The sequence below is a fragment of the Delphinapterus leucas genome, chromosome 6 (genome assembly GCF_059928025.1).
Source record: "Delphinapterus leucas isolate spDelLeu-1000000601 "Yukka" chromosome 6, BTC_Dleu_Yukka2, whole genome shotgun sequence".
NCBI classification, from domain to species: Eukaryota; Metazoa; Chordata; class Mammalia; order Artiodactyla; family Monodontidae; genus Delphinapterus; species Delphinapterus leucas.
In genome coordinates this window covers 80,054,841-80,069,947 of record NC_143134.1, presented here as the reverse complement: position 1 = coordinate 80,069,947, position 15,107 = coordinate 80,054,841, and the positions used below count along the sequence as shown (strand labels likewise).

The window sequence follows — 15,107 nt, the reverse complement described above, 5'->3', positions numbered from 1 at the left end:
AAGCAGTTATTTTAGGGGACATCTTAGTGCGTTTATCAGATCTAGAGTGATGGTATCTAGTTGTTTATAGACTCTCCAACTATTTGATTTCCCAAAAGTGTTTTTTTTTATAAAGCTGATTTTTTTATAGCCTAACATTACTTGCATATTATTGCTTTCATGTCACAGAGTGGCACATAAATGGCTAAAGTTGTGCAATGTGTAAAGAATTCATTTATAGTTTTTGAAAGTTCCTACTAAACATTTTTGAACATTTAAGATAAAAATCCCTCTGGGGCAAGTAGTCCAAGAAACAAAACAAAGCAAACTTTTCATTTTTAGTTTGCAATGAGTCACTTAAAACAAAAGAAAAGGAATGAATATTCCTATCCACTTATAATTGCAATCACATACCGTATGACTTAGGCTGTTTTAGATATCATTGTATATGTATCTCTCTCTACCTCTGTGCATTTACATACAATGATTTTGTCCTAGAGCTAATATGACCAACCTTGTATATTATGTAGAAAACAATTCAGCAGAAAAACATTATCCGAATTGTACCATTTTTATTATGCTTCAGGGAAAATAGCTTTTTACTGTTTTACATTTAAGTTTGTCTGATATTCTGTTGCAGGGCTAATTTCTTATAATAGTGAATTCTAATATCACGTTCTGAGTAATTTGCTAACTACTCACTAAATTGCAGTAGTGGGGCCAGATTACAGGATTCTTTGGTTTCTTTGCACTAGGCTATACGTCATGAAATGGAATTGCAGCTATATTCCATTGCAATATTGAGTTTTAAATGTCTTGGTGTTTCCCTGTGTTAGTTTAGGATTAATGAAAGCTAGAAAAACTTTTCTTTTTTAAAAAAAATTCTGGTTCGTTTTTAAATAGCTGGCCAGTACTAACAGTGAGATTAAACTACATTTATAGAATTGTTTAAGTAATTCATTCCCCAAGGATAACTTACGTCTCCAAAATCCCCTTATGATCTAAGGTTTGGCATGATTCCAAATACTCCTTAAAAGAACAGTTGACGTATTAAAGATCATACTGATCTTGGGTTATAACCCATTCTTTAAGTTTCCCTCTTTCTTTCATCTTTTAGGTCTATATTTCAGAACCTGGGAAGTTTACTCAAAAGGTGAAGGTATGGATTAGCGAGTACTGGAATCTGATGGAAACTGTGGCTACTGGCCTGTTTTTGGTGGGTTTTGGCCTTCGGTGGGGTGACCCTCCTTTTTACACGGCGGGAAGACTAATATACTGCATCGACATCATATTCTGGTTCTCACGGCTCCTGGACTTCTTTGCTGTGAATCAACATGCTGGTCCCTATGTGACCATGATTGCAAAAATGGTGAGTCTGCTGTATAATCTGGTGTTCTTTTAATAGTTCTACTTAATTTCATGGTTCACATACATTGGTTTAACTTTTGAAATTATTTAAAGAAGCACACACGTCATCCCCACTTTCCTTATAACCATAAATTCATATTTAACAAGTGTCCTTGGATGGCATATTGGGTAATTGATTACAATACTCAGCTTACCCTTTTCGTTAGGGCCAGATGATGGGGGGTTGAATCATATTTGTCTCTGAGCACAGTAATTCCTGAGGGCCAGATTTATGTGAGGCTACCACCAATAATATTTTTTGCTGAAATATTGATTTGTCTTTTTATCTCTCCACCCCCAGCCAACTCTTAAATAGTGATTACTGCGGGCCACAGATTGTTCTAAGTACTTTGTATGTATTAACTCATTTAATCTTCAAAACAACTTTATGACATGGGTACTATTATTATCCACATTTTATGTTCAAGGAAATGGAGTTCAGGTAAATTTCCCAAAGGTGTAAGTCGGGGAGCCAGGATTCAGATCTGGGCCACCTGGCTCTGTCTGCCATCTGAGCTCACTGTGCACTTGTATTAGCCCTGTCCAACTGGCTTTGCACAGGACCTAAGAAGGACAGTACCTCAAGATCATCTTTGCTTTTTCTTCTGGAATACTCACTGGCAGGGAAGGGGCAAGTTCTTGAGAAGGAAAGGTAGTGTTGAAACAAAGGAAGAAGACAGAAAAGGGAGAACCTCCAGGGTTCCAAAGATAGATTTTTTTTATTTTATACTTTTCTCTTAGACCAGCAATATTTTCTCTGGTCTTGGTGACATTGGTATTAATTCAGTAGGTTATGCTGAGGTAATCACTGTATCTCAGTGACTTAGCACAAGTTTATTTCTCCCTGATACAAAGATTGATGTATGCTCATGGAGGCTGCCCTCTACCCAGTGACTCAGGGATCCCAAATCATTCCATCTTGGGACATAGCTGTGTCAACATGTGGCTCCTGAGGTTTCCTATGACAGGGAATAAGAGGGATGGAGAACATCTAACAGCTTTTAACTGCTCTGGATGGGAAGTGACTCAAATCACTGTTACTCCACAGCCCAGTGGCCAGGAATAGGTCAGGTGGCTCCTGCCTCATGGAAAGGAAGCTCATGGAATATTCACGGAGTATGTCTCTGCCACAGGGAACAAGTGGGTTGAACTGATGTACATTTAGTAATTGAAATGAATTATTTAAAAGAGCCTTTAGAAAATTACAGTACATGTGCTATATATACATGTGTGTATAGTACATGTGTGTACTGTATGTGCTCCATTGTGCATTATAACAATCAGGCTTACTTTTAATACAAAGACTACGTGTTTGCGAGTTAATGAACCACTGGATTTAACAAATATCATTTTATAGTTGTTTTTGCATCTTAAAAAAAAATTCTTCACTTCATTAGGATGTTCAGTACCTTGGAGCAGATTCTTGGTCTGATCAATTTCTCAGACTCTAACTCCTGAAGATAATCCTGGGAATAAGGAGCCATTTTACTAATTTGAATATCCCTATTTTTTTTTCTTTTTTTAACCTCTGATGAAAAGTTAGATATTAATCAAAAGCTATTCATATTTCATCACATCTTAAAAAAAGAAGCACAGATCCTCTACAGTTAGCACACTTAAATTACTCCATAGACTACATTGACATGAAACATATACTGTGCAGAGAAAACAAAATGTGTTAGCCAAAGGATATCCAGCTATTCATGGAGTAGGCATTTTGGTCAATGACTAGACAGTCTTATTATTGGCAGGTATAATTATGATGGCTGCAGGTGTTTGATTTGTTTTAAATTTTAAATCTGTGGTAAACTTCTGGCTGTGCTTTTTTGCAGACAGCAAACATGTTCTACATTGTGATCATCATGGCCATCGTCCTGCTGAGCTTTGGAGTGGCACGCAAGGCCATACTTTCACCAAAGGAGCCTCCATCCTGGAGCCTTGCTCGAGATATCGTGTTTGAGCCATACTGGATGATCTATGGAGAAGTCTATGCTTCAGAGATAGATGGTATGTAGAGGATTCCGCCACCATGCAGCAACTGAACCTTTGTAGATACTCAGAGTAATAAAGAACCCTGGAAAACAACCATCTGAATCTTAAAAATGTCAAGAGTTTGTGGTATTCTACTAAGTCAATATGCTAAATATTTGTCTAGAGTCATAGGACTGTGATTCACCTTATCTCTCATTCTTTTAAATTCTTTATTTGTAGTTTGTTCAAGCCAGCCGTCCTGCCCTCCTGGTTCTTTTCTTACTCCGTTCCTGCAAGCTGTCTACCTCTTCGTGCAATATATCATCATGGTGAACCTGTTGATTGCTTTCTTCAAGTAGGTTATTTTAATCAAATACAGTTATTTTGTATGAATCAAAAATGGGTGCAGGTATTTTGAAAGATTCACATGTAACCTTTGTTTTTTGTGTGTTTCATCTTTAATTACTATGGTTTTAAAATATGAGCATGGAACTACTGGCAGGAAGGCAGCAAAATATGAGAAGAGAAAAAACAATAAATAGAGAGTGTAATAACAGCAGACTGAAAGGAGATCATACACTGTAATTAAGCAATAATTTGGAATCGTGGAGAGTAACAATTGACGAGGCTGAAAGTTGGTTAAAGGGTCCTTGATAACTTCCCTTCATTGGCTCTCAGCATATCTCATTCTCTGTTTTCTCCTATATCACTTTTCACTTCTTCTCAGTCTTCTTTTCTGGAGCATCATATTCTCTTCAACCTTTTAACATTGGAATGTCCCTGGGCCCAGACGTTTGTTTTGTTTACACTTTGGTGATCTTGTTCAGTTTCCTGTATATGTATACTGACAAATCCCAACTGATATCTTCAGCCTAGGTCTCTTTCTTGAACTTCAGTCCTGTAGATCCAGCTCTCCTGTTCCATTACCAGTCAGATGTATAATATTGGGCTGGCCAAAACGTGCGTTCGGGTTTTTCCATAACCTCTTATGGACAAACCCGAATGAACTTTTTGGCCAACCCAATAGATTTCTGAACTTTCAAATGTCCAAATTCTTGATCTCCCCTCTTTCCCAACATACACTTATTCTGCTTGTAGTCTTTCCCAAATCTATAAGGAAGACCACATGTTTCTGTCAAAGCTTCATCTTTCCCATTGTTCGGACCAAAAACCTTGGCATTCTTAATGTGTCTCATATTTCTAGCTCTAGACTGTCAGGAATACCTGTTGACTCCATCTTCAAATAGATCATCAGTCCAACCACCTCTCACCACCCCACTGCTACTACCACAAAGCCTCCTAGTTTATTTCTCTGCTTCTGTCTTTGGCCCCTATATTCTGTTCTCAACACAGTAGCCCTAATGACACTTAAATTTTTTAAATTACTTAATTAATCACTCTATTCCCTAATGACCTTTAAAACATATGTCAGATGATGTCACTCGTCTGCTCCAAACCATTCAAGGTTCCCCATTTCCTTCTGGGTAAAAGTCAAAGTTTCTACAATGACCTAGCTTCTCTGCTACCTCTCCAATCACCCATCACACTACTATTCCCCGAATCCATGCCTCTCCAGCCACACTGGCCCCTCACAGTTTTTCAAACAACACAGGGGTGTTTGCAGTTGCTGTTCCCTCTGCCTGGAATGCTCTACCCCCAGATATCAGTGTGGTCCATTCCCTCACCTCCTTCAAGCCTTTGCTCAAATGTCCCCTCTTTAATTAGCCCTAACCTAAGGATATTATTTAAAAGTGCAGCCCCCTTTCCTTCAACCATCTCCTTGGCATGCCTGGCCCCCCTTACTCTTCTTTCTTTATACTACCCACTTATATATACAAATATATTTTATAATTTATCTCTATATTGTGTTTTTTCCCCCATTTATCTCTTATACTGGAATATAAGCTCCACAAGAACAAGTTTGTTTTTTTGGTTTTGGGGGTTTTTTTCGGCCATTTTTTGCCCATGAATTTATCCCAGGCCCTGAAAAGAGTGCCTGGCTCATATTTGTTTAATGGATGAAAGAAATCAAGTGAAGTGATGGGAAGAAACTAGTATTTTCTGAATGCCTCTTTTATGTCAGGCACTGTACCAGGTATTTTATTCATTAATTATCTCACTGAAGAGAGATAGATAAGAAAAGGGAAATCAATGCATAGAAGTTTAAAGAGAGTAGAGGAGATAAAGGCTGAAGGCAAGCAAAATAAATCAGAACACACACAAAGAGGACTGTTGTTGCGTATATATGGGGAAAACATACTTTTTTGCTTGTTACAAGATTATGTGATAGCTATCGTCTCCCTTTATCCTCACCATTTTATGCACTTGTAACATTTGCTGGTGTTTAATTACTGTAGCTATTTTTTTGACATTTCAAATAAGATTAAGAGTGGGTATGAGATTTTTGTTTCTCAAAAACGGCAGGTGTCAAAAGGGAGGCTGACAAATCCTCCCACAGGCTAGCCTTCTCACAGAGATGAATACACTGAGGACCATACAAGCTGAGCAACCCCAGATCCGACTACTTGTCCAGAGGCCCCTTTCCAGATTCTGTAATTACAAAGAACCTGAAATACACTGTGAAGATCGCCACCTGCTGGTGGGCAGGCTGTGATCACACTTGCAGTGGGAATAACGTAATTTTGGTGGCTCTCAAACTTGATTGTGCAGAATTACCTGGAGGACTCACTGAGACACAGATCGCTAATTGGGTCGTTCTGGATAGGGCCCAAGAATTTGCATTCCTGACCTGTTCTCAGGTGATGCAGTGCTGGTGGCTAAGTGACTGCACTTTGAGAACTACCGTTAAACTCAGTCGTCAATGTTTCCTTCATCTACTTGATGAACTCTGAAACCTCCCTCCTCCTCTCATCCTAAGCTGGCTTTCTCCAGGATAGTTCGGGTTCCCTCTCTTTATCATTACTGCAGTTTAGGGTTACCTGCATCTTTATTTGCTAAATGTGGCTGCCCTTCTCAAGTACTTCTCTGCCATCTTTCTCTAAAGAAAATAAATTACATATTAGCCTAAGCAAAATATTAAGATGGATATTCCATTGTGTCCTGCCCACCCATATCATGTTATAGACTTAAAGTTAAATAGTTAAGGGTGAATTTGTACCACTCACCACAACTTCTATTACAAGTTCTATAATATCAACATATTTGCTGCACTATCTGCATATTATAATTGATATAATTAAAGGGAGAAAAATCCCAAGGCGGCCTACCAATAAGGAGTCACTTTTATTGTAAGGTTAATATAAATAATTGATCTAGCTGCTGAATCGAAGGTCTTCTTATTGACTTATTTTAGGATGAATTGATTTTTCTTCCATCTCTTCTTCTTCATTAATATTCTTTCGTTTGAATGTTTTAAGGAGGATTATTCTAGCACTTCTCACATTTGACATTAGGAGAATCTCTTCATAAGGTTGATGATATAGATGGACATTAAAGCTGTTTACCATGAATGATGAGTTATGGACTGAAAAGACCCTCTTATGTGAGAAGAGATGGTGAATCAAGAATAATGTTACCTCCAGAGGACAGTTTCTGTTCATTGAATTTAAACTGTTGGCATTTTCTTCTCTCTGATTGTCATTTCTACCTTTTGCTTATTCTGATTAGCATATTTTAATGTAGAAAGTGATTAATGTATGTTGTTTGGTGGAAGAAGAATTGTAAATGCAATGGATATTATGTTTATTGGCTAACTACCGTCCATGTCAGGCGAACCAATCATAAAAGTTGGAAAATAAAGCAATAATCTAACTGTTATGTTTCAGGATTCCATATTAAAACACTGTCCTTCTCTTACTACAACTTACAGTAACGTTTACATAGATCTGAAATCCATTTCAAATAACCTGTGGAAATACAATCGCTATCGCTACATCATGACCTACCACGAGAAGCCTTGGCTGCCCCCACCTTTTATCCTGCTGAGTCACATTGGTCTCCTCCTTCGCCGTCTTTGCCATCACCAAGCTCCAAATGACCAAGAAGAGGGTGATGTTGGATTAAGTAAGTTTTCATTGGTGGGGCAGGAGGAAGAGAGTGCAAGAGTGGAGATCCAAGGTGAAGACACCTGGAACGTTGTCGATTAAATTCAGGGCACAGGATGGAAGGCTCTGGGAGTTAACTGACCAAAGAGTATCAGCTGAGCACCTGGGTCTAAGTAAATGCGTGGATCTCATTACGTGGTTGTAGTACCTTTCGCTAAAAGTAGCTGATACTTTGAAAGAAAGGAATAGGTAGGAACAGAATCTCTGCTTGGATGTGTAAAGGCTTTTTGTCACCTGGAAAACCCTGTGCTTTTACTCTGCTTAGCTGGGAAGACGTCAGAATAACTCCTAGAGAGTAGTCAGAGTGACCCATACTTATTTCCCTGTAGTTGAAGATGGAATCCAAATTGAAAGGATACAGAAGGTCTTGTGGACTAAGGGAAATAGATAAACCAGACTTTGCTTAATTTATTCACCAGAATCATGCTCTCTAATTCTCTACTCTACTGAATATGGAGGTGATTCTTTATTTTCAAGAACTTCAACTCAGGATGCAGAAATGTGGATTCTCTCTTTTTCTTTTGGCAAAGCTTAACTCGACATATTTTGAGATTTTCCTAGTTCACTTTGCTTATCCATATATAGCATGATATGACTGTCATACTAATTGTCATAAGAGAACATTCCTTCTTGTGGTTCAGAGATCTTTCGTAGTTCCTCTAGGCCCGCTGGTACTAGGCCCATTTCTAGATAATTCCTAGATATAGAGGAAATGGATAGCATAAATTCACAATCCTTTATCTCAATCCCTAAATTCGAAATACATTTGAAAATGGAAAGTCTTTTTCTTCATAAGTTGGAGAAAGACTCATTTGGACAGAAGAGGCTAACGGGACTAATGTAAGCCATTTATCCTCTTTATCCCTTGTAGTATGGATATTCATTGATTTTTGCTGCAGAAATGATGTGTTTGATTTCAGGGTATTGCCCTAGCTACAACTAGGGATTTTACTTCATTTATGGCATATGCACTATATTACCTTTCCAAAACTAGAAAACTTCTGATTTCTGAAATGGACTGGTTCCAGGAGTTTCAGATAAGGGATTGTGGACTATTTATACATTTCGGTGGGCCCTTAGGAGGACAGATGTTATCACAAGGTTGACAGGGTGACATGCTTTTGCTCCTGTAGTTGAGTAGTTGGCTCCGTGAAGTATTTTCTTCTCTTGAGTCACTTGGTGATTTATTTTCCTTTTCCATTTCTTTCCCCTAAGCGATTCACCCTTTATATGGAAGTCAAAGCACAACTGAAGTTAATTTAAAGGCTTATAATAATATTATAATTTCCCGGCTTCTAATGGAGTGGCATCCCAGAACAACTGTAATCTAACAGGAGAGTGTGAACCACTTGAGAGATCCTGGGATTAGCTAGGATTTGGCCCCGTTTTCTAGTACCATAACAAACAACGCTTTCCTGGGCTTACCTTCATCTGAGCTTATAGGATGATTTTGGTATAAAACTCGAGGAAATATTCTGATGGACATAGGTACATTCACCCTGAACTCTGGGAAATTCTTGAATTTTTGTGAGATTGCCTTTGATACTCTGTATTGAGGATCAAGACGTTTGCACATGGGGAAGCAGTGCCACCTGGTGGACAGTCACAAGAACGTGCACATACTGCAAGCTGCACCTATCATTGGAACTGCTCTGTGGGTTGTTGTTTGCTCTCAGGAATCCACAGAAGGCTCAAATCATACAATTCTAAAGTTCCTTACTCATACAAGATTCTTTAATGCAAACACACATTTAGAGTTGAGTGGGGATGGGGATTTTTTTGGTGTCTGAAAGATGCTTCCAAGCCATAAAAATCAGAAAACATTGTACCTTTGAGTTGTGAACACCTTTTATGGCTGAGTATTTTCTTTTAGTCATCCTTTAAAATGAATATTTTTGTCTCTCATTTTATTGGAAAATTACAGAACATTTGCATTTCTAATAAATTCTGGAGAACTTTAATGGTTCTTTTTTTTTTTTTTTCCCTAATTTAGGTGAAATGATTGAAGGAGGAGGATATTCCAATTTTACCCTTTTTGCAACAGCATTTTTATATTTAACAAGTATTAGAAACTTGCTCAAAAGATAATGCATTTTTCTGCTAGGTCAGAGTAAGAGTCAAGGTGGTAGACCAAATGTGATTGCTGAAGTTTGATGTAGAATTGCATTAGTTTCATAACATCATGAAATGACGTGTCTTTTAATGAATTAATTGTAATTGTCAAGGAAGAAGTATAGCCTTGATTGGCCGTTGACTCGTCATAATGTCTCTTCCTTCAGTAGAAGAACTTAGTATATACAAACTCAGTGTATATATAAACTCAGTGCAACGAGGTAAACCTTTCTTATACTTACTGGATTAATTTCAACAGACTTTGACTTCTTCTAACCTTGATTTTAACCTGTAGGTTACTTATTGTCATTTTGACAGATAAACCAGTTGGTGGGGGAACTTCCATATGCATATAAATGTGGTGAATTTTTATGTGTAAAAGTATTCTAATTTAAGAAAATATTGAAGATAAAGTATCTGTTCCACGAGTCACCTTCAAATTCCCACATCTCTTTATAGGACAAAAAGGAAAGACCCAGCCTGGTGTTTCCAGTTATTTCTACATAGTGCTTCCCAATTAATATTAAGAATACAGTGTGACAAGGCAGCAAACTATTATCATGCAAGCTATGGTTTTATCCATTTTTAACACCAATGGAAGAAAAGTCAGATACTGTACCAGCTTCCTATGGAGGATGAATAATGATTCTTTTTATGCACTATACTTATTTCCATAGAACTCTACCTGAGTAAGGAGGATCTGAAAAAACTTCACAGTTTTGAAGAACAGTGTGTGGAAAAATACTTCCATGAGAAGATGGAAGGTCTGAATTGCAGTTGTGAGGAACGAATCCGAGTGACGTCAGAAAGGTACAAGTTATATATGTATTTTCACCCTCTAAACTGCTACCTAAACCTGATTCTACTAGAATGTCTGAAAAAAGTAGAAAGGTCTACTTTTAAAACCCAGAGGTTTTGATTTTCTAAAATTTCCTCTAGTATCGTATAATATTCATGCAATCAGTGCCCATTTATTGAGCATCTACTATGTTCCAGGCAGTCTTCTAAGTTAGTAAAGATAAATGGTGAATAAGAGAGCAGGGGCCCTTCCTTCATAGCATTCACATTCTAGTGCGTGCATGTGGAGGGGTGGGGGTGGAGTGAGGGACAAAAAAGATATATGTAATTTAATGTTATACGGTAAAAGAACAATGAAGGGGGAAAAAAGTAGCATAAGGGAATAGAGATGGATCATGGTGAAGGGTCTGCTGGAGTTGGGGGTTGGGTTGGACCGCTTTGGGAGCCTGGTGCAGGAAGGTCGCTCTGAGGCAGCTGAGGAGGAGAGACTTCAGGGAGGTGGAATGGAGCAGCAAACGTGGATGCAGGTGAGTCCAGGAGCAGCAGGGTGCTGGTTGCACTGGGAATCATGGAGTCATAGTCTCGGGGTGCCTGACTAGCACTTGTGCAGTGGAGTTGAGGGCAGATTCACTGAAGCGTGTGGAGGGTGAATAGAAGTAGAGACAGTGATTAGAGGCAGATTTTCTAAGAAGTGTTTCTCTGAAGGGAGGTAAAGAGGGGTATGGGGACATGGTGCGGTTCTTTTGTTTCATGTGGAGATAATAAAAGTAATATATTTGTTACTGGAAAAGATCTACGAGCAAGGGAGAAGCTGCAGGAGCCGGAGGGAGGAGGTGATTTGCTGAGTGAAGTCCTCAGGAAGGGCAGTTAACGGTGGGGGCCAGGAGAGAATATGGAGAGTGCTCCAGAGGATGCAGCCAGGCTGCGGGAATGCAGTTCTCACGGCAGTCATCAGCTGAGGGTGTCTGTGGGTGTGTGTGATTTGGGGGGGCCGTTCAGAGGCTTGAGGAAAGGGGAGGCGTGTTGGAGAAAGTGGACAAATGTAGAAGCTCGTAGGTCAAAGCTGCTGTACATGTGCCACTAATCACAGGTACACAGCACTGGATCAAAATATGGACTGCATGTGATTGTATGCATTTTAAAAATTTAGAAATAATTGACATACTATATTAGTTTCAAGTATACAACATAATGATTCGATATTTGTATATTGTGAAATGATCACCACAGTGAGTCTCGTTAACGACCATCACCATACAATTTTTTTTCTTGTGATGAAGTGTTCAAGGTCTACTCTCTTAGCAACGTTCAAATGTACAATACAGTATTATTAACTAAGTCCCCGTGATTATATGCATTTTTTAAAACGCAGCATTGCTTTCTTAATTGGAAGCAACTTGGCAGAAGTTAAATGTGTTCTCTTACTTTTGAATACACACGGACCTGACTATAAAATGTTATACCTAATTATGCATATATATTTTCTGATGTCCAAATAGATAGATAGTGAATCCTTAAATATGGCTTTATTTGAAATTGAATCACCTTAAGAACTTTCTAAATGGTCACCTTGGGCATATGACTTATTTCTGAACTTTTAAAATTAATACCATATTTATGTAAATATATTTTAGGTAGCTGATTGAATTTCAGATCAAATTTTAATATTGAGGAAAAAATTGAATATCAAATAACAATTTGTGAACCCACAACATTCTATTTTACTTAAATAATATCTTTAGGCCAAAACTCTGTGAGCTTCCTTCTTTCCCTTTCCCCTTTCCACACGTTCTGCCTCCTTTGTAGCTATGCTCATTGAGTCCTGCGGACCAGCTTGGTTCTGCTTTGTATATGTACCCAGATAGGAGTTTACAGAGCCGGCATGAAGTCCTGCTTCTAGCTAAGTGTACTTGGGCAAGTTTACTCTGGGCCTTGTTTTCTTCTCTGTAAAATGGACACAAAAATAGACCTACCTTTTAGAGTCGTTGTGAGGATTCCATGGGATAATATAGATGAAGTGTGTGGCAGTGTGCTAATGGATAGTAAGGGAGTAGTGAAAGTTATCTATTATTATGTAAAATTAGGCTCCAGTTTTGTGAGTATAATTTCTTCTAAAATACATATTCCCTTCCAAACCTTAAGAAAAGGGATGTAAATAGATAAGATGGGTCAAGATAGGCACCTCCGCCCCCCAGTATTATGTACTGGAACAAGGTCATGGAGAGCCCTTCACTTTACACTATAAACTAAGGAAAAATTTTAGGTGGTCAAACAGATTTACCTTCTAGGTTGTTAGCATATGGATTTGAGGAGTCAGAATTGGAACTAGGGAGACCGCTCGAGAGATTGATACAGCAGACAGATGATACCCAAGGACTAGCCAAATTGGTGGTGGCATTGAAAGAAGTCCATTTGGTCTGCTGTAACAAAATACCGTAGACTGAGTGCCTTATAAGCAGCAGAAAGTTACTGCTCACAGTTCTGGAGGCTGGAAGACTGAGATTAGGGTGCAGGGATGGTCAGGTGAAGGCCCTCTTTGGGATACAAACTTCTCACTGTGTCCTTACATGGTGGAAGGGGCTAAGGAGCTCTGTTGGGGTCTCTTTTATGAAAAGTAGAGTACTGATCCCATTCGTGAGGGCTCCACTGTTATGACCTAATCACCTCCCAAAGGCCCCACCTACTAATACCATCACTGTTGAGGGTTAGGATTTCAACGTGAATTTTAGGTGGGGACACAAACATTTAGGCCATAGCAAAGAGGATAAAGGCATATTTAGAAAGGACAATTCAAGAGGTGAGTTAAGGATTGGCTGTGGCAGTAAGGGAGAGGATGAAGTCCAGGATGACTCATATCTGTAGCAGGGTAATTAGGTGAAAGGTGGCACTAAAAGATAAAGAGTACAAAATGCATGGCAGGGAGGGTGGGGGAAAGCAATGAGGTTTAGATTTTGTTGAGCCTGAGATTCTGGTGGTGCTTTTATCCAGAGATGCCTGGAAGGCTTTACATACGTGAATCTGAAGCCCTAGGGCAAAATTTGAACTGGACAAGGAAATTTGGGAGTCATCTGCCTATTTTAGGAAAATAAAATTATGACAGAGGAAGCGCTCCTGCTCAGGAAGCAAGTGGAGTGAGGAGACTCAGTGGGTTGAGTGTCTCTCCCTGAGAGGTGTCAACACCTGTATAATGGACCGAGGAAGAGGAACTAATGGAGAAGACTAAAAAGAATTGATCAGAAGAGTATAATGAAAACCAGGAGAAGGCAGTATCAGGAGTCAAGTGAATACAGAATGAAAACTGGAGAACCAGACATTAAAAAAAGTAATTCAATAATAATAATTAGTAATAATAATACTAATAGTAAACTGAGCACCAGTGATCATCATGTGCTATCACATTTATCTTGAATTGTTTCCTTGGGATTTGAGTGGAGAAGGATTAGATGGTAGATGGTTATGTAGCTTCTGAAAAATATTCTAGATGCTTTCAAGGGCTCTAGTATTTGATTATGAAGCCCTAATTTAACTTCAAAACACAGTCGATCAATTTTCCTTCTTGATAGAGCTATCTCACCAGCCCTCTTTTTACATGGTTGTCCTTGTTGAGGTCATTCTGGGGAGCTTGTAAATGAAGTATGGGAGAGAGGGAAGAATATTTTCCAGTGGTAACTCGGCAGTAGTTTGAAGAGGGAGCGAAAGGAAGTTAGGAAGATATTTGCATGTTTGCCTACCTCTGAAGAAGAGATTACCTGTATCTTTACAGAGTTAAGTGAATTGTAAAAGTGGAAGGAGAACATATTAAGGCTGTTTCATATCTTACTTTCTCTATTTGGAACGCCAGCTACTTTCTGTCCCTAGTAACGTAAGCCAGTGTTTTTCCTCTCTATGTTCTATGGAGTAAGATGTTAACTAGGTATTTTTCCATATTAAGCATGTTTGGGTACGTCATATTTGGGAAATACTACATTTAAAAAAAGTTTAAACACTTTATCATAATGGGCATCGTGACTCAGTAGAGTTAGACTTTGAGCTCTTCCTATAATCATTTTGCCATGAAACCTTACTGAGAAACCTTTGTGAACAACTCCCAGCATGGAAAATGTGGGTGCAATTCATTTACCCCTTCACGGGACTCTAGGACCCCAATAGAACTTTGCCTGGATCCCTGCTGAGTTGCTGAGAGGTGCTGGAGTGCAATGGTTAATGCCATTGAATATGGAGTCACACTCTCTGGCTTTGAAGCCTCACCCTGTCATTGACCATGTGACTGGCCATGTGACATCTTCTCATGAAGGGATAGTAGGGTGGTCATGTGGATTAAATAAAATAATGTAAAATGCCTGGCACATAATGAGTGCTCAGTGAATATTATGATTATCATGATGATTTTGATTATAATTGCTATAATTTCATTTTACAATATCTGGTCCAGAGACCCACAATGAAATAATAACCATACTGGTTTTCCCACCACCCTCAAACCTTGCACAAAGGAACTAAAATTACGAGAATTTCTTTTACATGTCAGAATGACTAAAAGACTAGATTAAATTAATGTAGATGGTGGCTGAGGAATATAATTAAAATATATTTCACAGGGCACTGAGCTTTAGAAAAGAAGTGCCTTTGAAACCAAGAGGACCTGATTTGAGAGTGACCCGGTTATTTGTCTAAGTCTCTATTGTAGCAATGTTACCTGTGCTGTGAATAGTTGCTGGTGTCTATTGTATCCCTTCCACGTGACTGCTGCTAATGGAACTTAATGAGTCTCCATTA

At 38.7% G+C, this 15,107-nt stretch overlaps 1 protein-coding gene across 1 annotated transcript in view; it reads left to right on the top strand.

Annotated features, from left to right (window-relative positions):
• Window positions 1–15,107, top strand: part of TRPM6 (transient receptor potential cation channel subfamily M member 6) — a 181,140-nt gene that overhangs the window by 83,137 nt on the left and 82,896 nt on the right. Inside the window, exons 21-25 of the mRNA XM_022573494.2 lie at window positions 1,097–1,348; window positions 3,219–3,393; window positions 3,598–3,712; window positions 7,187–7,380; window positions 10,211–10,343. Coding sequence (XP_022429202.2) covers window positions 1,097–1,348; window positions 3,219–3,393; window positions 3,598–3,712; window positions 7,187–7,380; window positions 10,211–10,343 — 869 coding nt within the window. The remainder of the gene's footprint in view (window positions 1–1,096; window positions 1,349–3,218; window positions 3,394–3,597; window positions 3,713–7,186; window positions 7,381–10,210; window positions 10,344–15,107) is intronic.